This window comes from Patagioenas fasciata, chromosome 3 (assembly GCF_037038585.1).
Source record: "Patagioenas fasciata isolate bPatFas1 chromosome 3, bPatFas1.hap1, whole genome shotgun sequence".
Taxonomy (NCBI): Eukaryota; Metazoa; Chordata; class Aves; order Columbiformes; family Columbidae; genus Patagioenas; species Patagioenas fasciata.
In genome coordinates this window covers 61768531-61793998 of record NC_092522.1, presented here as the reverse complement: position 1 = coordinate 61793998, position 25468 = coordinate 61768531, and the positions used below count along the sequence as shown (strand labels likewise).

Genomic DNA, 25468 nt, shown 5'->3' with positions numbered 1-25468 from the left:
AATAAAAATGTAGGTCACTAGCCCTTATTAACTTTTATCCGATAAAACATTTACCACATGCATGCGTAACATGTTCATAAATAAAATAATTATTTCCATTTGACACTCATACTCATATTTAGGTGTATAATTGTCAAATATACTAATTAAGCCTGAATTTTTATATAGCTGTAGCCTTCTATACTGCTAGAAATGCTGATGCATTGCATTTCCTAAAATGATACTAACATTTCAGATTTTCTTCCTTTATAAAATCTTATTATTCCTGAATATGTACATAATAATTCAAAGTGAATGATTTAAACTAGCCAAGGTGAATTGTTTAGAAGAAAAATGCTCTTTTTCCTAATAAAACATTTATGCATAAAAAATGCACATCGACTAAAACAGTATGTATTTCCTAACCCTTTAAAGAAGTTGAAAAAGTGCACTGTATTTATTTTATTTTAAAAAGGCTCTGGCAGAATCTCAAAGGCAACTTCTCTGGTCAAGAAGGGAGAAAACTGGCCAGCCCATTACACTTACAATGCTGGTTTTCTAAGAGGATTTCCTTCCAAACCTTTGCAAGGAAGTTCAAGTTCACAGGGCCACCAAATCCTAGTTCTCCAAAGAAAATTAATCTCAAAATTCAAGGGCGAAAGCTGTTGCAAATGAAATAAATGAAAACAGTCTTGCTGACTTACCATGGAGTCAGGATTTTACCCACAATCCTATATTGCATAATCAAACATGAAAGTCCCAGCTTTTCTGTTTATCAACAATCTTTTTTTTTTTTTTTTGGAAACAAGCAACAAGGCAAGATCACACATGCTTGAATTTAACCAGATTTATCTAATCTAAGTGTGCTAAACATGTCCTGGTCCCACTGTGATTTTTCAGACTGTAATTATCCTTCAATTGCACTGTTCTTACTGGGGTTCTAACACAGTTACATCTTCTAATATGTGATCCCTTTGAGGGACAATAAGATTAACCTTTATGTAATCACCTTCCCCAAATAAACCTGTGTTTGATCACTACTTTTTACATTTTTCTCTTCCAATTCATTACTGATGTAGTAATGCAAGTTATTTTATAAAAAGGGTAAAATTTTCCCACCAATGGGATTGCCTTCCATCCTCTCTGCTCTGACACATTTTACAACTTCTCTAACAGTGTTAAATGTTCATGCACTAGATGGGGCTCCAGCATTTTTACTACTCTATTACAAAACCCCCAGACATACAATCCATGTCCTTGCAGGACCAAGGTACCTGAACTGCTTCAAGAAAGTCACTCCAAGTCTTTAATGGAGATACAGAACAGTCGAGCAACCTCCTAATGTGACAACATCCACTTAGATCTTTCAAATTATTACACTGAAAACAAATGAGAGGTGCTGTTTAGATAGGACACAGAGGTTGGAATTTTGTATACATATCATGGGGATTCTCCTGCTCAATCAAGCATTTTGTTTTTGGGTCCATTTTCCTAAGATCCTAGGGCAAAAAGTCTCTAGAAAGTCTCTCCACATTGTCTCTCCACAACTTAACAATTACATCATCTAAGGTTTGCCATCAACCTTAAAGGGACACAATTTCAATCTTCAAACATTAACATTAGAAAAGCTAGTTACCTGAAGTGGCTGCAGTGGTTTCTGCTAAGAAAAACATACAATGTGATGAAAAAAAGATTTATGTATGACCTATAAGATCTGAAGAGCAAAACAAAAAACGCACCCTGCAAAAATGCAGACTTTTAAGAAACATCTTCCTCTTTATTTAACCACTTAAATCTAAGCTACATGATTAACAATAGTGAGCTAAAAGATGAAATAACTTAATCAAGCAAAACTTTCTTGTTTCCAGATAGTAATCTCAAGGACAAACAATATTGGGAACCTGGCTTAGACTGAAATCAGCAGCTGCTAACTGCATTCTTCACTTTATAAGAAGAGTAAGAATAAAAAATAAGAATAAAGAATTAAACTGCACATCATAAAAACTCTAAAGTGACTATTATATCACATCCATTTCAAAACCATAGCTACAACTAAATATTGCTCATATGGGTATTGGATTTAAAAACTGAGGAATTAATTTGGTGTGGTTAAATTGGGGGAAATCCTTTAATAAAAGGATATTTAAAACATTATTTACAAAACACTAAAGATTTCACCAAGTAGCTGGATATAGTGGTGAAAAATATCTGCCATAGCAAGATATTCTAACTAAATCTCAATATCTACTCTTCAACAACTCGCAGTCTCATTTAGCAGACCATCATCATCTTTATATGTAATTACTAAAAAGGTAAATTTATCTTATTAAGCCCTTCTGTTTTACATAAAACAATAGGTTATACAAGTTTCTGTTCTGAAAATTTTTTCTCAACTGCACCATCACGATTACTGGTAGATAATCAGCAGGTAAACTTCAGTAGCAGCTTCATTAATGGACTTTAATTTCATTTCCTGCCTAACGGACTCAAGAAATTAAAAGAAAGAGACTCAGAAGTGGAGAAGTAACTACAGAGATGATGAGGAACACAGGATAGTACCTAGATGGATACTACTATTCTTTTCAGTAGTATCTTACCTTCCTCTCTGTTCCTTTCTCAAATGCAGGTATGAAAGCCTCCCGCTATCTAGGAAGATCCTAGTTCATTAATTTTCAAACATTTTAAGCAATTAGGACTATGCTTTTTCTATAGCTGAACTATCAGCTACCAGCAGCACAATTCAAAACACCATACCTGTCTTTCTCTTCTAAACTGACAAGCATTTGTTTTCACTCAAACTGTTCTCAGCAAGGGAAGCAACAAGTATATCCTTCCTTTGACCAGAATTAAGATAACTTCCCTTATATACATTTTTCTTCACGTACAGTTATGCTTCAGCTTTTCCCTATAACGATCTTGCATTATAGTAGGAATAAATTATTCTCTCAATCATGAATACATGCCTTATTACAGAGAAAAAGAAATAAAACAAACCAGAGCATCACTAAGAAGCCAAATGGTTTGTCTGCAAATTTGGCTTCTAACCAACTTGGAAATCCTATCCTTAGTAAAAAATGGGTTTAAAGAAATCTGTTAGGACAATAAGTGAAAGAAAGATGGTGGGTCAACAGGCTTGGACACAAATGTCTTCTGTTCTCCTAGTCCTGTTTAAATGTGCTTCACAAGTGCAAACTCCCATACAGTGTCCTCCTATGGTGGGGTCCAGGCTTTTCCTAATGTGAGGCTCTTCCGATTAGGTGCAGCCGTGTCCCACACAACACTGGTTTTCTGAGCAGGTCAGCTAACACAAACGGGTTGGTTGTACGCATATAAGTAAGATGGCTTGTGTGTAGTTCAGTAGAAATAGATGATAATTTAAAAACAAGTTTAGCATTCACCTACAAATTGTTCAGCTTTCATTTTTAAACTACCTTCAAATGCCAAATTTGTTAAAGGCGAAATTTAACTAAAACATACTTTTTTTTCTTAATTTGAACTTTTAAAAGTATCATTTTTGTTTTGTTTTATTTAGAAAGCTTAATATTAAAAACATTATTAATTGTCTTGAGTAACTAGTATCAGACATGAGATGATAAATGTCCACTTTTATTCTTTGGAAATGGCTTAGATTCTGTTATTTATCATTGGGACAGCAGATACCAGGCAAATTAAGACTACTTGTGCTTCACCACAAGAAGAAGTAAAAAAATAGGAGTGCTGGGGTTGCTGGAGTGAAATAGCTGGAAGACATCATGGTAGCAGACTTAAGAAGTGTAAAGGTTTAACAGAAATCCAAGTTCTTCAAGTAAGTCTCATGGAAGGTTATTCAATTAGAAAGATATTATTACGATTTCAAATATCTTATGTGTATATATACACACACACATATTTATTTATTTTTACTTTCCAATCAGAAGACATTTTACTGGGAACTCCAGTAGTGAAACAAGCAAAGAACGTGCACTGCTCCCTAAATATTGCCTTAATAAAACTGAGAAAAAACTCCATTTTAAGAAGCACAGAATACTTGTGAGCTATCACAGTAATTAGAGCAGTAATAAAACAGTTACATGGGACGCTCTATTTCAAAAGCTTTCTTTCTGGAAAAACTGGAAAACTCTAAATTTTGAACAACTGTTTATCTATAAATTAGTACACAATTTTATGATACAAAGGTGCATTCCTTTTCGGCAACACTAAGGAATATACCTGCCTGAATTTCATCTTCCTCCCACACATTATTCCTTCAGAGAGAATAACATTTTTGGAGAAGAGGTGGGAGCAAAAAAGAGAAAGGAGGGGGAAATTATAACTTTTCCCACATTTCCCCAAATAGTTCTGAGATGCTTTTTCCCCCCCATCTATAAAAAATAATCTCATTACCCATCATAGCAACTTACACACTTATATGCAGCACATTACATACTCAGTATTCGATTCTGAAAAACATTTGCAGTGACAGCGCTGGCAAAAGCTAAAACATAAGCTCCAAACTCAGCCTTCTTAAGAAATCTGTTAGCTTTTGCAACAAAACAAATTGGAACTTTGGCATCTGTTTTCCACATACCTGGATTCTGTGGCTATTAGGAATACTTCTAGCATACAAGCAAGGACTGAAATTACTGTATTTGAAGAGAATTCCAGTTCCTCAGTATAAACAGATTCTGTATCAATTTTCAATATTTTTCTTTAGTGTGCAGTGAAAATATGGTTTCACAATGCTCCTCCATTTCTGACTTAATTTCTTTATGGCAGATAAGGGCAGGTTAACTGAAGACTTTATTTTTAAATAATCCGGAGTGCCATATCTGAATGTAAGCAAACAGAAGAAATTCATATGAATTTAAATTAATCCATCTGCGATGAAGCTATCTGGGTCATCTAGGAGCTAACAGTTTTCTTTCCTGTATATTACGTACAGCATAGTCCTTGCCCAAAGCAAAGTCCTGCCTGGTTCAATGTAACCTTTTCCTGTCATGCCAATGACAGCTGGATCCTGGCTCTGCACAATTAGACCAAACAATGTATAAAAGCAATGTGAGTTTTCTTCCTGACACGTGAATGCCAGCAGAACACACTGTTTTTGGAAAGCTATACCAGGTCTATAAAATTTGGTGAAGTACACATCTCAGCCTTCGCACACCCATAAGAAAATATTTTCTTCCCACAAAGTTCAACGACCATGTTACATGATCATACCATTCTAAAACCTCAAACCTACCTACACAAAGCACACACAGACTAAGTACAAATTGCTTCTGCACGTAGAACACTGCTAATGGGTGGATCCCACTTCGAAACTCATATCCAAACACTTTGAAATACCCATAATGCTGTTTATTACACAGATACACTGTGTTATGTGTTAAGATAAAAAGGTAACAGCTGTGGTCAGGACCTTCCAAAACTGGTGAAAGAAAATTATCTCACTGTGGTGATGATCAGTGCACTTATCACTATATTTCAAACTTCTGCTTCTTAAAATAATTCATACCAAAGATAATGTACATGTTTCCAGAAAATAAAACCATTCTCCCTCCTCCAACAGCAGTTTTCTGAAACTGAGGCCTTCAGGAAAGATTGTTTTGATCAAAATGAAACCATTTGATTCAAACAACCACTGAAGTATGTACATATTTAAAAACAAACTTGTTACTTTTCCTCTGCTAAAGGCTCATAAAGGCCTAAAATAGTGAATACAAGTCATTACTTTTGTTTTACCTTAACAATATTTCTTTGTCCAACAGGTCATTTAAGTGCAAGATACAGCCACATGATGTGCTTCCTGTCTCTTAGAAGGTAAGAAGTAAGAGGAAACTAATACCATACTGTTGTTAACATTTTGCTATTTTGACATGAACTCTCCTATAATTCCCACTTATATGGGCAGGATTGACAGTGTGATTTTGGTGCATATAAACTATATTTGCTTTGTGAGACAACTAAACCAGTACTTCTGCCCCATGTGTACACCAAATGAACTCTACCCCATAATGTGGTGTTAGAGACTAAACCAATGACTTTGCTCCTCAGACATTTTCACCAGTGCTTTGTGGGGGACATATAGTGCAGAGAACCAGACAAAACCTAGTCTGAAGTAAAACCCTCAAATTCACACTCTACAGATGCAGAAGCATCTGCAACAGCTTTAGTGCACTCATTTGCTTCTATTGCATTAAATTATTTGTCACAGTAAACAAAGCCTGAAACTGTACTGTAGTATTAAAAATCAAGGACCCTGCAGGTATAATATTTCTACTGTGCTTGCATAAACCTGTTATCTGTCTTTTTCAGTTATAGGTGTGTTCCTCTAAAATTGTTTCAGAAAATGGGATTTCCACTGACTATCACATAAAAGCAAATATATAGTATGTATAGTAACAAGCACAGAAATCAGTAAACTTTAGTAGCTTACTAAAAATAAGCATACAAAACCACTGTTTATAAAGCAGCTCTGCAAACTCATATTGTATTTTCTTATCCAGGTAGCACATTTTAGCTATTCAGCATATTTGTAGATGCAGAAATTCCACAATTAGAACTGAGTTAACAATTCTCTTGATAAATGATGCTGTTTAAAATCTGCTTCAATCTCCTTTAATTGTGCTAGCTTTACACAGATTAAAAACAATAACATTTTGTTACTGTTACTGAAGAAAAGCCTTCCCAAGTCTGCATCAACTTAAGACATTGTATATTAACACACAGACTTATCTTTCACAATATAAATAACAGCATAATTAAATTCAGTCAGACTCTGAGGGTACATTACTTTAAAAGATACGCAATTGCAGAACCTTTGCAATATCAGCTTTCTTGCCAAAAACACTTCAGAAAGTATTCTCTCGGGCACCATGGAGAGACTTCCCTAGCAGACTTGCTGAAAAGTGTTTTCAGCAATAACTATCACTCTCCAAGGCCAGGATTTTGTTTACTGTCTGTCTTGGTGAAGAACTGATCTTTCCACAGGAATCCCTGCACTGTCACCAGATGCTACATCTCCAGCACAACTGCTGTGGGAAGGTAGCAGTAACTCCTCTTGCTAGCAGAGCAGCGCAGTGCGCTGCCTTCACACCGTACATGCACCCTTGGGAGGAAAGTGAAGAGACAACAGACCTTCGGTGTTACCTATTTGTCTCTCTAGATCTGCTGCTTCATCTGGTGTTGCGCGGGGGAGGACACCAGGATCACTGAAACTAGTGCGCAGCAGGGTCCCCATCACGAAAAAGAAAAGAATCCCACCAATTGCAGGTATGGCAGGTGTAATCTTCTCTGACAAATACGGACAACTGGAAAAAAAAGAAAGATTAAACATAATCAATAACACACAGTGCAACTTGCTCTCAAAAACTGTTTGCCATTATAAACGCACATGAAGAATTCAGTTTCTTCCAAGACAAGTGACGTATCAATAGAAAGTTTATTGAAGCTGAAATTTCTGTTTATGTGTTAATGACACTTTTGAAATTTCTCATTATCTTTTTAATACAGTAAAGGTCCAAAGAGCATAACAATGACCTCGCTAACATGCAATACTCATTTACGTAAGAAAATATTTTTATTACAGGATATTATAAGCTTATATATTTGTTCAACTACTGCCATATTCCATAAAGTAAATTGGAGGGGAAGATGGAAGGGGAAATAACCTGAAGATATTCAGTAATAAAAGGCAAAGCACATAACATGATGAAATAAGTCACAATGAAAAATGTAATTAAGTCTATAAAATGAATTTATCATCCATCAAAAAGACTGTGTTCAAGAACTTACACTTGTGACACATCCCTTTAACAGCCTCGGTATATATCAATGTTATAACACCACTACAGATTCTCTTTCTTAATCCATTTCTGATAACTTTGTGAGCTTTTTTACTCATTTACAAAGACAGGTGCAAGTGACAGTGCAACGCACCTGGATACAAATAATCCAGGGGGGTCTAGGGCAACATGAACAGCCCATTACCAGCACAAAAGGCTCTGTGGTTACCAGATTTACAATATAGTTGCAGAGCTTAAGACTGGATCACAGTTTTAGCAAATTTTCCTCTGCTTCACATGTAATAAAATCCTAATGGACACAAGCATTGGAATCTAAACAACACTCAAATATAAGTATCTCTTTACAGTTGTGCAAAAAGAAGGGATATGAGACATTACATTGAATATCACACTCCTGTTAATCTGAGTAATACAACAAGCACTGCAGGATCTTCTCGGAAAACACACAGGCTGAGACTCTCTTCATAGCTCTTATATCAAGTAGACGTGGGTAAAACACAGAGATGGCTCCATGCAACATAAGCCTAAAGCCAACAAGTTCTAAGCCTTAAGGCTTCATCTAAAGCTTCCAGGTATTAATCAAGTTTAATTGACATTGTCTTCCCTGTTCCTGCTGACTGCTTTAAATGATGGTTCAGGTGTGTGAACTTTTGCACTGCAAGTCAGTCAACCTCACTGGAATGTTAACTCTGAGCAAGTGATGACAATGTCAGTCTCACTGTCCATCATTCAAGCCAACAGGATGGGGAGAGAATAGAAACACTTTTCATACCAGATCTATGTACCAAGCATTTATCTCCCTGCATAATCCTGTTAAATGTTATTAGCTGTTTCTTTGCACACCACAGGTTTCACAGATGCAGTGAGTCCAAATGCATTACACCGCACACCATACCATCACCATGAATGTAATATTACAGGTGTAACAAGTTACAAAAGATTAAAAAGACAATTGGGTATGAAAAAAAAAGGCAAGGGGTAAGAGATACTGTCATTTCATATAATGAACAGACAGTTCAAATACTAGGAAACATACTTCAAATGCACACTTTTGGAAAATCTGCATCAAAGACAGATTTCTTAAATCAGCACTAACTAAAGGAGGCAGCAGCAAGACAGCTGGTAGTTATATATAAGCCTCACTCCCTTCGTGTCAGAGAAGTCAGTCAGAACAAACAAGCGAAGCTTTCATACCACATAAACGTCCTACTGCTCAATTTATTTCTTGCCACAAAGAATTACTGAAATCAGAACTACTGTAATATGCTCAGACAAGAGTACAAATAGGCTGCAGGAACGTATTTTTAAAAGGATTAGAGGGAAAATGTACATTAATGAATACTAAACGTAGCACAGTGCTATTATTTTTCTATTGCATTATTCATTACACATACCAAAGAAATTGCAACTATGATTAAGTCTGTTGACCAAACAAGAGCTGTAAGTGTGCAAAAGGTACCATGAGATAATCTCAGGGCAGCACAGTAGGCACAAGACAATTTTGACAGGTGCCAATGCAAGAACAGCAATGTTGTCTACCTACACAACTTGAATCTCAAATTCTCAGTGATATTCAGAGAACAGAAACTGAAGGGCCATCATGACAGTGACATGTTTTCTTTTAACAATAATTTCATAGGGAATTGGTAGAAAGAACAAATTCCTGTGCTGAAAAACTAAGAAAGCTTTGCATCGCCAAAAAGTGATTATTTCATTATAGTAAAATAGCATGAAAATGTCCAGTTCTTCCTTGCTGAACCAAGTCCATCTGCAATGGGGAAAACAAACAAAAAACCCAAATAAACACAAACAACAACAACAAACAAACCAAACAAACACTCTCCCCCAACCCCACAACATCACACTCAAAGCCCTGCACACTCTTTACCACAGGCAAGGATAAGCTAATCTACTTTGCCTAAACGTGTTTTCAGGGAGTAGCACCTTGTATTTTATCAACTCTGATTTGGCATTTCTTCAGTAATAATGTAGAAAAGACCAAAGATGTCATCTTTGGCAATAGTAACCAATTGATGCTCCACCAATTCAGAAGTTACCTCGAACTGAGAAAACAGTCCTTACTGAGATTCAGATAGCAAGCCTGGGCAAGACCATTTAATCCAGTCTGACTTGCATACCAACATACAGTGTTACATGGGCCAGTAGAGAGCTCAGCAATATCTGTCCTTTAGAAAGGCCCAAACAAATATTCAAATTCCTGCCAAATTTTTTTAAAAAAGATACTGTATAGACCATTTTTCTTTCTTCATGTGTGCAGAAAAAAAATCTCCTTGGTTATTAAAAAAAATAATAAATCACTAAATGTGGCTCATATAACAAATATATTTGTACTGCTATGTTATCATTATTATTTTTAAACAATGTGTTTTAGTGTTACTGCTTTCACAATTATCAAATATTGTACACCAAAAAAGATTACTCCTAGTATTTGCTCAATTGCCTTAATTAACTTAGTTCAATTGAATTTGTATCCCTTCAGGCATCAGCTTTCCTCGGATATTACAAGAAATATCTCTTCTCTTGATGGTATTTTCAGAGAGTTTTTAATATAAATGTTAGCAGGTATTTCCTGACAACAGGTTTCGGAACTTTCACACAGAGGGACTCCCCATGCTGAGGACCGTCCCTCTGCAGGACCACTTCTGAAAAACCAGCACAGAGCTCCAGAACAAATCTGTCCTACTGCAGAGCAAGTAGTGACAAACCTTTTTAAAATCAGCACTTGGTGACTACTAGACGTGAACTCACATCCTCAGTTTACACCTTAGACACAGTAAAACAATTGTTCCTAATCAGTATCTGTAACGATAGCACGTACTGACCACATCCATCCCAGAGAACACATTTTTAGAAAGTATTACTTGACCATGGAACCTACTAGAAATTGTTATTGTGGAAATAGTTTCTTAAGAAAGCAATGTTTGGATTTGCACACAGCAACAAGTAATATAACCTCAAGTTTTGATTTAATTAATAGAAGGGCTTTATACAAATCAGTCCTGCTTTTTGCTTGGCTTCTCAGCCGTTTTTTTTTGGAGCATCATGTGCAAGTTTGCATGAGTGTAGGAGGGAAATAAAATCTGCTGGAAGATTAGTCTGTCACAGCTAGATAAAAATAAAAACATGCTGGCATTTAAGAGATAATGATCAAGTATCATCTGTGTGAACAAAGAATGCAAGAGGACAACAATAATTCTTACCACACAGCAGCTCTCTTAACGGTGTAACCATGCTCTCTGTGGCTACGGAGATGAGCAGAAGAACACACACAGTAACTGTACTAAAGAGCACGTGCAGTGAGAAACCTACAACCTTCAAGCTCTTTTTCATTAGAAAGGAGGAGGAAAGAAAAAGAAGCCTCCTTAAGGCCTTTCCTGGAAAGACGAAGGTTTTTCTGAAGAGTTCATTCACAGTCCTTATTTGCTGATGGGGAGACAGAGTAAATGACAAACCTATCCAGGAGGCATAATGAACATTTGGAGAGAGGCTAACCCTGTAGTTACAAAACCACATTAATAACAAATACAGACACCTACTAAAGAGCACAAAAACACAGGGTTCTAAACCTGTGAGAAATTGGAGATCTCACTAAGCTGGCAGTCAGGAAACAATGAAAGTAGAGACTTTATGCAAAGATGTAGTAGCCATCACACTTAATTAAACTAATTAAAAAATAATTTTAAAAAGACCCCTACAAGCTTTGCCCAAAAGACTGATAATAGAATACTGTATGTCAAGCTTCTCACCAACATACATCTCTATGCAGCAGATATAAAAAATGTACTCTAGAAATAACATTATAGAAGTATAGTAGAACCAAGCAACATAAGGAAACAGAAGGAAAAAAATCATTGTTCATTCTCCTACATCATCAATTTATGTTTCTGCAGGTATTATCTATTTAATATACCAGTAACTGTTGGTGTGCAGGTGGTGTTCAGTGCTAAGAGAGAAGGTGAACACTGAGTTCACTTCCACATGTTACAACATTTGAATGAGACTGTGCTGCTTTCCTTAAATTAACCCAAAGGGTTTGTTTTTTATCCTTCCACTCTAATTTATGGCTCCTCTCAGCTTCCCCCTTCCTTCAACTCCACTGCATCATTGCTCCAAGCCATTCGCTCCCAAGCTTCTGACCTTATGCCAACACAAATCTTCATCAGGTTCTGTTGTGAGCCTAGTTAGTTTAATAAAGTGTACGAAAATGACACCATTTTCTTGGCTTCTCTTTCTGTTTCTTTAACAAATCGAATATGCAGTTGGAAAGGAATACTGATACTAGCACAAGGAAAGAAAGGAAGCTTCATTAACAAATCAAATTAATCTTTAAATCAAAATCAAACAAATCTTTAACAAATCGGCTTCTTTAACAAATCAAATATGCAGTTGGAAATGAGCACTGTATATTAGCACAAGGAAAGCACAGAGAAAAACTAGAGAGAGAGGGAAACTGGAACAGAGGGAGGAATTCTCCATTTCAGCAGTTGCCAGTCAGGTTTTCATTGAGACCATTGCCTCTTGTGAGACCACATTCTAACCTTGACCACTTTCAATTTAGAAATGGCAACACAATGCCCATATAGATAAAAACAAATCAAGACTTTGGGCTAGAACAAAAATGGGCTTGTAATTTACTTTTCTAATGACAAGTTACCAGTTTAAAGAAGGCAGCCAAAGATGTGCACGTAGATGACAACACAGGCAGTGGAAGATGCACGGAGGGGTGAAACAAGAGGGCACAGCAAGAACCTTGAAGGCTGCTGCCTGACAAAGGCTGTAGAAGATAAATAGGACAAAGAGAATGATTGGAGTGGTAATTTCACTGTTGCAGGGTTTGGAGGGTTGCCTCTTCTTTCTTGTTTTCCAGCAGAATCTCAACTAAAGAACACTACATTTTGTATTGCTACTAGGAAAAGTGTTGGCAAGGTATAAGGAGGCATAAGATGAATCACAGAAACACTTTTGAAGACTGCACTGTGGATTCTCATATATAACACAGGCTTCAACCTGCTACAGATTACTTCAAATGTACATATTAAAACATAGTTTTAATACCATCAGAATTGTAAGAAGCATGGTATAAAATTTTCCATTGTATAGCCATAACTCTAGCAAATAATACCAAGGAAAAGAAAAGATCAAAGAATGTTTGAATCGATCAGTTCTTCAGTCAGTATTTTTTGAGATGCTCATATGTTTCCACGCCCAAATCCCAGCACCCTCCAACTATCTCTTAGAGAGGACCTTCTTTTAAAAGTTAAGAAACTGTTAAGAAAGGACTGACACAAGAAAAAAGTTCCAATAAGAAACAACTCACAGTGCATCAACCAGTTAACAGTTATTTCTTCACAAGCATGCTATTGGCACACAGAAAGCATGGTGTAATTTGAGTATAGATTAGTCCGAGTAAAGTTACATGAAATGCCTAACACGATCAGCTAGGGAAGTTCTGCATTAGTTTCCTACATCTGCCTGATTCTTTTGTACCTTTAAAATTCCAATTAGAATTTTCAAGAGATGTTAAGGAAACCATAGACTAATTTAAATTGGATTTGAAATTTGCTTAAAAAATATTTCCTTATTATTTTTTTGTGTTTTAACATCATACACTCCCGCATATCAGAATGGTCAATCCATTTCAAAAACTTATTTCATAAAACAAAAGACAAAAAGCAGTTTTCTAATATGTGCTTCATTTCAAATCCAGGAAATGTGGAACGCTGCAAATATGTGAAGACTATGGAAAATCACTAACAAAAGGCAAGATGACAGCAGGAAGGGAAGAAATAGGCAGAACAATACCTCCTCTTCAGCTTAATAATCTAAAGCATTATACCTTAATGATAAATGCAGATTTATTGAATCATTTCAGAAAAGAAGCATCTAACCTTGCTTGAATGCTTTACTAGTTTATTCTATATTTTATAGTAATAGATGCAACCTACTTTTTTCTGTGTTTGTTATACTGTTTAGGAGTAACTCCATTCTAATTAGAAATAATTTTGAAGTGGGAACACATACAGAATAATAGTAATTATATTGTGTACATAGGTGTACCAGCCTCTACCAGCACTTAGAAATTATTACTTAAAACAAAGATGATTAATATGATGAAATCACACAGATTACAGAACAGCATGATCCTTAAAACTAATAAATTAAGTACTTAAGAAGTTCTCTCAAACCTAGTACAAAGTAAAATTAGCTTAATGTCACCTTAAACAGCAAAAGCTCAACAACTGGTCTTCAAAGTTTAATGTGAAAACAGGACACGGTTTGTCTTTAAAGCTGATGTCAAAACACATGAGCGATTTCCAAGAATGAAAAACTGCAGGGACCTCTCTCTCCTTTGCTCAAATCAGAAAGTGCTCAATGGAACTCCTTGCAGCACTGACTTCATTAAATTGTAGTGTGTGACCCCTGAAATCAAATTCACACTAGCTGGCTTTGGATGTAGGAGCTTAGATGAAGGTAAGCAAGCAGTGTTGGTTATGACATTGTATAAGCTAACCACAAAATCCCTTCTACAAGTAAAGATCTTAAGGGTTTAATGCAGCAAGTATGCAACAATCAGAGTAATAGCCTTGTGTGACCTCCCAATTTTTATTGCTACATGAATTAACTCTAATGATGCACTGTCAAATTTCAAAGCTGGAATAGATAAAGTGCACAATGAAAAAAGAACCTGCCTACAAAACAGATCTGGTAACTGAAGCTCCTACAAGAGCAACTAAATTTTGCTTTGTTATACAGAGAAGGAACTTCTTAGCTTTACAAAACACAATTTCTAAAATTTTGATTGCATCAACCATTGGCCAGAAATTTCCAAGCAACGTAGTAAAAAAAGGGTGAATATCTAACAAACTATACATCCATAGCCTGAGACTTACCAAATAATCAGTTTCTTTATGAATGGCCAAGCACACATGACATATCCTCAAAAGACAAACTCAGAAAAGGCATGGCTTCCAACCATACAGTAAATAATAGGCTTGCTTTATTGCAATTTCTGTTCACTGACTAATTACTTACTTGAAAAGCTAAAAACATATTTGTAATTGAAATTCTTGGTTTTGTTTGTTCAAGGTCTGGTTTCCATAGCAAAGGACTACCAATTAATGAATTCCAACAGATGCATGAACTCAATTTCTTATAAACAGCTCATATAGAACACTTTTTTCTCCTGTTATACTTCATATTACTTCCTTATTATTTCTTGTTATTTCCTGCTACATGATTTTTATAACTAAACCATCAGGTTAATCCCAAGTACTTATGAACAGAAATGAAAACTGGGACAAAACAAGCAGAAGTGCCTTATGCCACAAACAAGTCCCTGAAGGAGTATGAGCTTCTAGATGTTTTTCCACAGGATTCTCTGGAAATCCAAATGTAAGCATACTAAGCTTCTGTCAGTGGACTCCAAGTTTTCAAGGAGCAGCATTTTATGTTTGCCTTGCACAGTTTATAAGGTCTAGAAGCTGGATGTAAAGTCCAGCTCTTGCTGAAGAGCAAAGGCCTGTCAACGCACTCCCTACTCCTGGCCACACTCTGTAGTCACTTCCCTTGTATAAGCACAAGTGAACTGGTTAACACTGAGCTAAAAGAGAGGAATTGTTCTAAATCTGTTCCTTTTTCTGAAAGAAAAAAAAAATCATTTTCTGTTAGATCAGTTTCCTGAAGAACTTCACTCACTGTGTGATGTAATGAGTGCCAGTAAACATGCAGGAACACACAGAGGGCAGGATGAAGCTGAACTCTCATTTCCAGAGGCATCAGCTCCAGTGTGGACTTAGCCATAACATTAAATCCTACCCACAGTCATAAGAGCTTTGGAATTATAGATCCACTGTCTTATATGGAGGGGTTTCTTTTCTTCCCCTGTGTCTTTTTCACTCTGCAATTCTCCATATTGCAAGTCTTTTGCTTAAAACATACAAATGAACTTTGATCCAAAATAAGAAAGAAGAACATGAAAACTTCTTAGTGGAATCTACTACAATACAAGCCTTTTCACTGGAAAGCAGAGCAAGCTTCACAGGTACAGCATTTCCCAGGACCCCCTTACTTATTAATAAGTAGAGAACTGATGATCCAGCCCACACTACATATCAACAGTGTACATCACATGGTTATAAATAAAGCAACTGGGAACATAAAGCAAAGAGGAGCATAAAAACAAGAGAGTTTAAACTACTCTTCCCTAGAGAGTTAAGCAGTAGCAATTCAGTGACTTGCTCATTCTTCTCAAAGAATGGAGTGGCCTGTTTGTAGTACCTTCACAGGCCTGAGTCTCCACAAGCACTGGGAGAATTTTACCTGAAATGGCATCTTCTGGTTTTTTCCTACTGCCTCCTCACAGTATCACAGGAATTCTCTTACCCCAGACTAAGCATTCACTGGACAAACAGAACGGCATACTGCAGGCTACTTAAGCTTAAAAAAAGCTCAACAAATAATTGGCACACATCATGACAAAGCAGTGCCAGCTCTCCGTATCTAAAAATGAGTCAGTTTAAGCAGAAACAAATTGCAAGACAGGCTTGAGGCAAATCTTATTTAATGGAAAAAAAAATAAAGTGCACAGTGCTTCAACTACACAGAAAGTATTACCACTACCCATATTTTGGTTAGCAATATAATTTAAACAACTAGGAATAGCCTTTTACTGTTTTGTAGTAGATCTGAGATTTGGGTGCAAGTCACAGACGTCTAGGTATTATAAGAAATACTCTACATTGAAAGATTGCTAGCTCTGGTGATTCAGAAACAATGTCCTGGCATTTAATTATATCCAAGGATTTGCGCAGAAAAGATTGTGCTGTTTGAATATTGAAATACCTTTGTCTAAATTGCTCCTTCCTTTTTTTTTGGAAGACATCCAAATTGCTCTGTATACACTTTTATGTTAAATACTTATCAAACCTAGATAAGCATGTTCAAATTGAAAATCAGTAGCTTTACAATATGTTGCTTTTCTGTTATTCCACAAATACATCACACACAGGTACTTTCCTTTTGAGAAAGGCCACTGACTGAAATTACTCATTCCATATTCCTTTCATAAACACTTATATAATTCACCAAAAATTATTTCTACCATACATCAATTCTATTATTTAAATCACCTGTTAAATAATGGAAACATAATCCAGCATGTTTTCTCTTAAGCCAGCTACGTCAGGAAATATGTATTAAAAAAAATATATATATACACTTAAAAGAGGTTATAAGAGAAGTGTTATTTTGAAAATACTTTCTACTATTTCATTAAAATTTTCAAGCCTTTTTCCAGTTGAGTTGGTACTACAATTTTGTTCAATAATTACCACAAACCCCAAATTTTAATGTAAATTGAACCAGGATTCCAGGTGGGAAAAAAAAACAACTGCAGGGTATTACTGCTACCCTCCTTTGAGAGTATAATTTACATCTTCAATTTAACATTTGTTTATTTTTGTGAGACTTTCAAAACTTTTTTTAAAAAGCGTCACAAAAAGGTGAAGCAAAGCAAGGAAGGTCTCTATTACATGCATTGCAACCACAAATTTCAAACTTCTTCATTATGCACCCCTGTTATCGCCTACATGATATGATCTCAAGCCCCACTGAAAGAGCATTTCTTTTGCCACTATTTATACCGACATCTAGTAAATGATATTGCAAGTGGAATAACGTGATCTTTCTCCCTATGGCAAGCCAGCCTTCAAAACCAGAGCAAAGTTCAGTCACTTCATTGTTCCCAGAATATACTCTGAAGAATTGCAACACAAGATTCGCTCTCCATCTTTCCATTGTCAAACATGTTCTGCTGTTCTCCTCCCAGTTTCAGATGCTGATATGTAAACAGTTCTCCCAGACACACTCAACCATGCAAATACTGCAACAACCCTTTGTCTGCGCTTTTTGGCATTTTTGCACAAATAGGAAACTAGGAACACAAAGTTAAACAGAAACTGAAACCTTCTGAATACATAAATACATAAAACAATTGCACAGAAGCAAAAACAAACCCAGGATTTCAGCAACAAATGAGACACTGCTGTAAGACCACAGCCCCATTAAAAAAACAAAGCAAAACAAAAAAACAACTGTCTGGGTAAGACAACATAACATGCTACACCTTATATCTCTGTAGTGTACCATGTGTAAATGTAAATTGGTGATGTGTACCCTATGTCATTGAGTACTTCAAGCACTGATATCACAAGCCCCACTTTTTGCTCTGCTGTTTTGTCTTTGACCAGGTTTGCTGCTGCCTTTGGCCAGCCTCTACCAAGCTCCCCAGGTTCTGTCCTGGCCCAACTGTGTCCACCAGAGAACAGAGGCTCCCCGGGCCCTTCAGCCAGCACCAAACACACAAACTCCTTGTGCTACAGAACCAGAGGGGAGCTGCACCCTTCACAACCTCCCACCAGTGTCCTGATTTGTCTAATGATAATGGCAACTGAATTTGAAGAGAATCTGCTACCCTGTAATAATCAGCGGCTTCGCACATGGCAACAGGAACAGACTCTAACCAGGAGGAAGTTCAGAGTCTGGTAACTTTCTGCAGTCTTTATTCTTTTCTTGTAGCCTGTCCTCTGATTAAGTCCATTATCCATGGAGAAGCTTGCCTTTCAGGTTTGCAGCACATACTACATTCAAAGACATGAGCTACATGTAACTATAAGAAGCATGGTGGTCGCATTAGTTCAAATAGTTGCACTAAAGGACAAATGCCCAGTGTGGTGTTCCTCCTTCCCCTCTGTGCTCTTACAAACCTGACAAAGTTCAGATGTCAAGTAAGTCCTTCACTTTTCAATAGCTTTCCCAAGTAAAGCTGCACCGTAATGGAGATTTATAGTATTTTCTGTCTATATGTATTCAAAAAGGAGAGACCTTGGTCCACCTTGCTCCAAGTTATAAACAAACTAATGCTCACAGTGAATAAGTGATAAAACAAAGCAAATGAAAGACACATGCAACACTGCAGCAGAGTGATTTCTATTGACAAATAAAAGACAGTCCAGGAGTACAGGATTCTGTTTCTTCATGGGTATAGGAAAATCCTTTTCAGTGCATAAGAAACTACTCTGCTTTACAACTGAAGTCTATAAATCTTTATTTTAATACTCTGCTTTGTCTGAAGAAATAGAAGAAAGCAAAGAAGAACGGACAGAAATGCAAGCAATCTTCAATCTCATTTCAGGTCCATTGAACTTTACATTACAAGCTTAAATAAGATCATATGCACTTACTCCTCCAAGACCAATTAGTTTGCCCTCTTACACTCTAAAACAAAGCTTCATTTTTCACATTCATTAAACCATAACATATTACCTACTGTTTCATTAGCTTGAAGAAGATCAAACCCTCAAAGGTTCACTGGACTGAATAATACATAAAATAATTCATCATACCACTGTGAATAAGTTCACAAATTGAAGTCCAGAAGCACTGCCAGGTGACTGAACTTCTTTATTAACTGAGTACTCAACTCACGCTTGTTTATTTTTAAAAGTCTTTCTTAAAGTAATAAACCAAATTATTCTCACTGCTGGACCACTTCCATTCTTTTCTCATATTTGACACTTCATGAATGGAATGGAGTTGCATCTGACAAAGTCAAAGCTGCTTATTAGCAGACAGAAGATTCTAATAAGATTTTGCTGAAAGGATGAAAAAAAGGACTGAAGACTACACAGCTTATAAATAACAGACGTGATCCTAACACACTCTCTAGAGAGAAATTCACATTTCAAATATATGTTAATTAAAATTCTAAACATTGCATTTTGTCCTGTATTTCAAACCAACATTAATATCCTCTATGTCCCAAATACATACTAAGCACGTATTAACTTGTTCAAAAGAATCACAGAAAATTCTGGGGCTGGAGGGGACTAGAAGTAAATATGCAAGAGTAGGGAGTGCAGTTTTTCTATTCAGAAAAGCTACAAACCACAAATACCAAGTTGTTAGTATAACTGCATCCGTTCCCCAAAAAGATTTTTAATGCAACTATATCTGAATAAAATTAATAGCCATGAATGCATACGAGCCCTGTTATTTGTGTCCAACTCCTCACAGACAATAAGAAATACTAAGATACGAGCTCTCTGCAATTTCTCAGTCTGTTAGAACAGTGAAAAGCCATTAAAATGTAATAGCACACACCTGCCAAACACAAGTTCCAGTTTTATATTTCAGGCTCATGTACTGCGCAGAAGGTATGATCGACTCACTGTTAACATCCTCAAGACACCACAAATCTCCCTCCTTGAACGTGAACACACTCTGCTCCTTCTCAACAGCACTGATAATTATTCCTAGCCTCTTAAGCTGCATTTTGATCTGTAACCTAAAAAAAAAAAACAAAACAAAAAACAAAAAACAACACACTTGCTCTGCAAGCCTGTCCAACACTAGGATAAGGTCCCAGAAAAAAAAACAGCATTTAGGAACATGATTAGTACAGATTATAATGGGACCCTGCTGCCAATATAAATCTAATCTTTGAGAGAATTTTATTAATTAATACTCTATTAGCCCCTTCTCTCCCTTTTATGGAAACATACATACATACACATGACAAAAATAATTAAAACAGACATAGGAATGAGTCCACAATTTGGTGTTCCAAAACTTGTAACACCTAGTTTGATATTAAGATAAACAAAAGGTAGCACCTTACACAGTGAAGATCTATAAATGGAATTATCTGTGTTCTTACTGTTAGCTTTTAAACAGGAGTTTCCTTGAAGCCCAGTCCCCATTGTCACAGTCCAAAGCACCAGTGCATAAAGAATAATATTCACAGAAGAGCATGGTAATGACAACTATATTAAAAACTACAATAGAGCAATAAATGAAATATTTTTAAAATAGAAGAGTCAAAAGTGACAAAAATTGTTGAGGTTTTTAGAAAACTGAACAGCAGCTAATCCTTCATGATTTTATTTTTACTATTAATATTTCTTCACTGACTATTTGACATCCAAAGCACAGGACTTTTTTTCTTTGTTTTTCCTTACAGTTCTGCTTGAAAAGGTAGCACACTGTTCTTGTCAAAAACCTCCCAAAGTGCTTCTCATACAGTACTGAAGAGCTAAATTAAACCTTAAATCTATAAACATAATTTAAAGATTCATAATTTGAAGGAGTATTTCTCCTTCACTAAAGACTAAAGTTAAAAAAAAAACCCAACAAAACAAAACAAAAACCTCTGTGCTAATGAAGACAACAATTTTAAGTGATGTATAAAGGCAGGCCCCAGCAGCATGACTGGCCAGAGGTGGCCTATTACAGTCAAACTGGTACAAGAAACTGTCAAGATTACAGAAAGAAGTACTGAAAATATTTTGAAAATATGTCATGAAACCCCCAGATGTTACTGTGCTACATTGCAACCCTACATTGCAATCATCTCTATTTTATATATGATAATATTAATGCTAAAATTAGCTAAAACTACATATTCTTTCAAAACAATGAATCAACGTTGCTTATTTTTTTTTACCTAGTCTGCACTCCGATGCTTGTAGCTTAGCCAGCCCTCTGCAGCTGGTTTGACACCACACCAATGCCTCCACTTCCTCAGCCTTTCTGTGCTTAGGAAAGAATCTCTGGAGACCTAAAGAGAATTGCACAAACAATACCGTGTCCTCCAAATGTTACTAAATACAAAATCCTTCTTTGCTTCTTTTGTCTCTCTTGAAGGACAGTGAACGTGTGCTTCGGATTTCATTTTTGGTTGATGAAATAATATTTTCTTTCCTCTCAAAAAGAGGACGGACCAATGCAAGAGAAGCCCACTACAACAGAGGTCAAAAACAGGTCAGTGGATAGGATGGGAGATCAATAGCTCCTAAAGTTGTCTTCCTGGATCAGCCAGGAATCTTTTGTGTCACTTTGAGCAGAGGCGATTCAGCTCTCTATTATCCCTCTCCTTTTTTTGGAGCATACATCTACGCAGGACACAATCAAGCCAGAATAATTATGTGCCAAACTTTGTATGATTATAAAAATCCCCTCTGGTTATTTATTTTTATTGGTGTTCTTTGCTGCCAGTGAACACTGATGATGGTCTTGGACTCTACTGTACAAAAACACTGTCTAAGCAGCAAACAAATCAGCTGGAATGTCCAGGCAGTACTGAAATACAAATAATTGCTAACAGGATACACAGCCTGGTTTACACAATACAATAGGACAAAAAGGAGGGCTTAAATAGTAACTCCATATGTTACTATGCTGATTACCAGTCATCTCATTGAAAAATACGGTGGTTGCAAAAAATTAAGAAAATATACAGAGATGTATAAAGAGACAGGGTGTCGTCCTTTTTAAATTTAAAACTTGTTATATAAAATGATGTCATTCAGGTTTGGTTTACAAAAACTTTTAGCAGGAACACGATATTGACAGATATGTGAGCAATAGTTTCTTCCCAGATATAGTCAGCACATGTCCACCAAACTTTAGATAATAACTCTGAGGAAACCACTTCAAAGTTCTGCAGGAAAAAAGCTTCTTGAGATGCCCGAATTATGGTTTTTTCTGTAAAGTGAATGACATTGAGAAAAGTGCATGTTACATGAAAGTATCATAATTTTTAAAAAGCCCTAGGCTTTCTGAATTACAGTTACTGAGCCTTGCAGCAAGCAGATATTAACTATTTGCCACTGTGAGCAGTAGCAGTCCATCCAGACCAAGACCAAAGTAATTTCCTCCCCCAACATGGTGAGAACGAGTAACTTCTTGTTGACGGTGCAAACTGAAGCTCCTCTTCCTCTCAGCCAGCCAGGTCATTTCCAGCCCGACTCGGCACTGACACAAATGTTCCTGCAGCCCCCAGGGAACAAGGAATGGGACCAGGGTGACACCCTCCCCAGGAAAAAAAATGAAGAGTGGAAAATGTGCTACAGTGAGAAGTGAGATGGTTGGTTGTTCTTAAAATTGTTGGTTTTCATTGTTTAGATTTGTCTGTCTCTTATTTTAAATTGTCAATAAATAGTTGATCACCAGCCTTCAAAGATCTGAAGTCATCTTACCCTTAAATCGTAAACACAGCTACAACAGCTACAAAACACTGAAACCTTTCTAAGGAAAACCAGACCCCGCCATTAAACTTCAGGCACACCATAAGACGGACTCCAACCTAACAATGTAAGTACTATGCAGTAAAACTATAAATTACATCTGTAATCCCTGGAGTATTCTACATAAACATTGAACCTGCAAAAACATCAAATAATTTAATGAAAAATTTTAAAGAAAAGCAACAGCCATTTATAGTAAATATGACTAGGCATTATTAAGAAATACTTGCTATCTGTTATAATTGAAATAACTGATTAAGGAAACAATACGAAGCACCTAAAAATACCTAGCCCTTTTAAAATTTTACTCTTGAACTCCACAGAAGTTTACAGACAAAACTTTTCAAATAGAAGTCAAATTCCACCCAGTCTCTTCAAAAAATAATTTTTAAGTTAAAATAGGTCAGGTCATCTGCAGAGATGTGAACTACATTTACAAAGCAAATTTTACCGCTGCCACTCATAACAACACAGGAAGTCTCACTTTGCTCTTCACTTTCTTTTGTTCTTGATTTTGTTATACAGTAGTCCTCTGGTTCCTAAATAATGAAAAAAAATGTTGGTGTTCTATGGAAGTTGTCGCTGCTTAATATAAAATCTGTTTTCTCTGCAATTTTCTCCTATGTTGAGCAAAAATATCTGCTGCAAGATGAGTTTACTTAGTAGAACTGAAATCTTCTTGGGACAGAATGACAGTTAAATTGTTGGAATTGATACATATTCTCCACATTACAGTACGTTATTATCACTAATACTTCAATAACTAGATGATTTCTAGGCCTAAGTAAATTCTAAAATAATCCTACGATTCCAGGGGTAAAAAATTCCCTACATTGTCAAACTTAATTTTTTCCTTTCTTTCTTTAGATCTTGAATACAGACATCAAGCATTTTTCACCTTCTATTTGCAAGAAATGTACATCTCCAAGTCAGTCTCTCTGGCATTTACCATTAGAAATTTTTACTTAAGAAACTGGGCAAATCTGTATTTGTTCCCAATGCCTCTATCAGTTGAGTAAATCAACTCCAGCAAACACAGAATGAACCACATGATCCTAATCCAAAAACCAAATGCTCAGTGTCATCTTTAAGATGACACGAACACTTCTGAATTGGAAAAGGCTTAACACTGCAGCACTGGAGGGGGAACACAAATGGAGTTGGCAGTGAAGCTTACTGACCATCTGAGCTGGGAAGCACCAGAATGCCTTCCCCCAAAACGAAGTGTTGGATAACTGCTTTCCTTAGTTCACAGCCCTGCCCTGTGAAGAGATCAATCTCCACTGCCAGTGTTGGAGGGTCCCGAGCGCTGTCCTTCCACCCACCATGCAACACAGGGAGCAGCCCTAACAACAGGGCCTGGTGCTCACCAGGAAATTGATCCTTTAGAAGACAGCAACAATACAGTTGCATCCTGATAATCAGTTCTTACAAATAAACATGTAAACAACTTTTATTCCTAGTTAGGCAGCAAGCCTACCTCAGCATTTGACAAATACCTCTGTGCTTCAACCCTACAGACTCCAGCCTGGGGACCACTGCCTCTGCTCCTCAACAGAGAAACAACTACAGAGACTACTACACCTGAGAGACCCTTTATACAGGAGGATATTGTAACTCAGCAGTTTTAACTATCTCAATCTGTCAGGAAAGAACTATATCCCACAGTGTTATAAACCTATAATGAAGAGAGAACAATCATTTTGGGGGGAAGGCATTTTCAATGCAGCACTGAATGCTTCATTTTTGTTCCTTTCAGCACCGCTTCATTCTCCAACAAAAGCAAATTCTGAGTGACAGAAAAGTACATTTCCCTCTCTGCCCTGCAGCTCACTCTGTGACTGTGCAATCAATGGCAAAGTCTGAAATAGGGAAAGAAAAAAAAAAGTGCAGTGAATGATGAATGCCATACTAAAATACATGCTTTTTTATGGCCTCAAGCTTCAAAACAAGGACAGTAAGATACCTGAAGAAATGCTAACATTCAAGAGAGACAATATTTTTTTATGAAGACTCTTTTTTTCTTTAAGTATCCCTGGCAACTATCTGCACACCACCTCGACCATTTTATTAAGTGACATGATATTGAATAAATCGGGTCAACACAATGAAAATTACCATCAAGTGACATCTTGTTGATAAAGCATATAAAAATATGTTTTATAAAAAGAATGATATTCAGATTATTACTTTTATATGTTATACAGGTAACACTCAGACTAGCTTTTTAAATTTTTACTGTAGTAACCTTTTTTCCGGTGCTCATTTTTTTGCTTGGTCTAACAACAAAGAATGGAAAGACACCGTCAACTGCACTTTTAATCAGGTCTCATTCATACTCAGTGTTGCATCACCTTAATTAAAGGCAAGTTGGAACAGCTTTATACCCTATAGGTAAATCACCCAATCCACTTTAGGCTCATTTATGTATAATTCTGCAGACCAAAGCAAAAATGTCTAAGAGAGCCATTCGAATACATGGACATATGGAAACTCCCTGTATGTACAAGCTTAAACTTAAACCTGTTTTCACACGAAGTCAGTACCTCAGAAGATTTTGGATTCTTGGACTCCAAAGGAGTCGTAGCGAAGTTTTGGTTT

At 36.4% G+C, this 25468-nt stretch overlaps 1 protein-coding gene across 4 annotated transcripts in view; it reads right to left on the bottom strand.

Annotated features, from left to right (window-relative positions):
* Window positions 1–25468, bottom strand: part of ZDHHC14 (zinc finger DHHC-type palmitoyltransferase 14) — a 109270-nt gene that overhangs the window by 39354 nt on the left and 44448 nt on the right. For 2 of the 4 annotated variants that reach the window (XM_065834757.2, XM_065834759.2), the window contains exon 2: window positions 7096–7268. In XM_065834757.2, the coding sequence (XP_065690829.1) occupies window positions 7096–7268 (173 nt within the window). The remainder of the gene's footprint in view (window positions 1–7095; window positions 7269–25468) is intronic. The other 2 variants (XM_065834758.2, XM_065834760.2) reach the window with 1 other exon arrangement.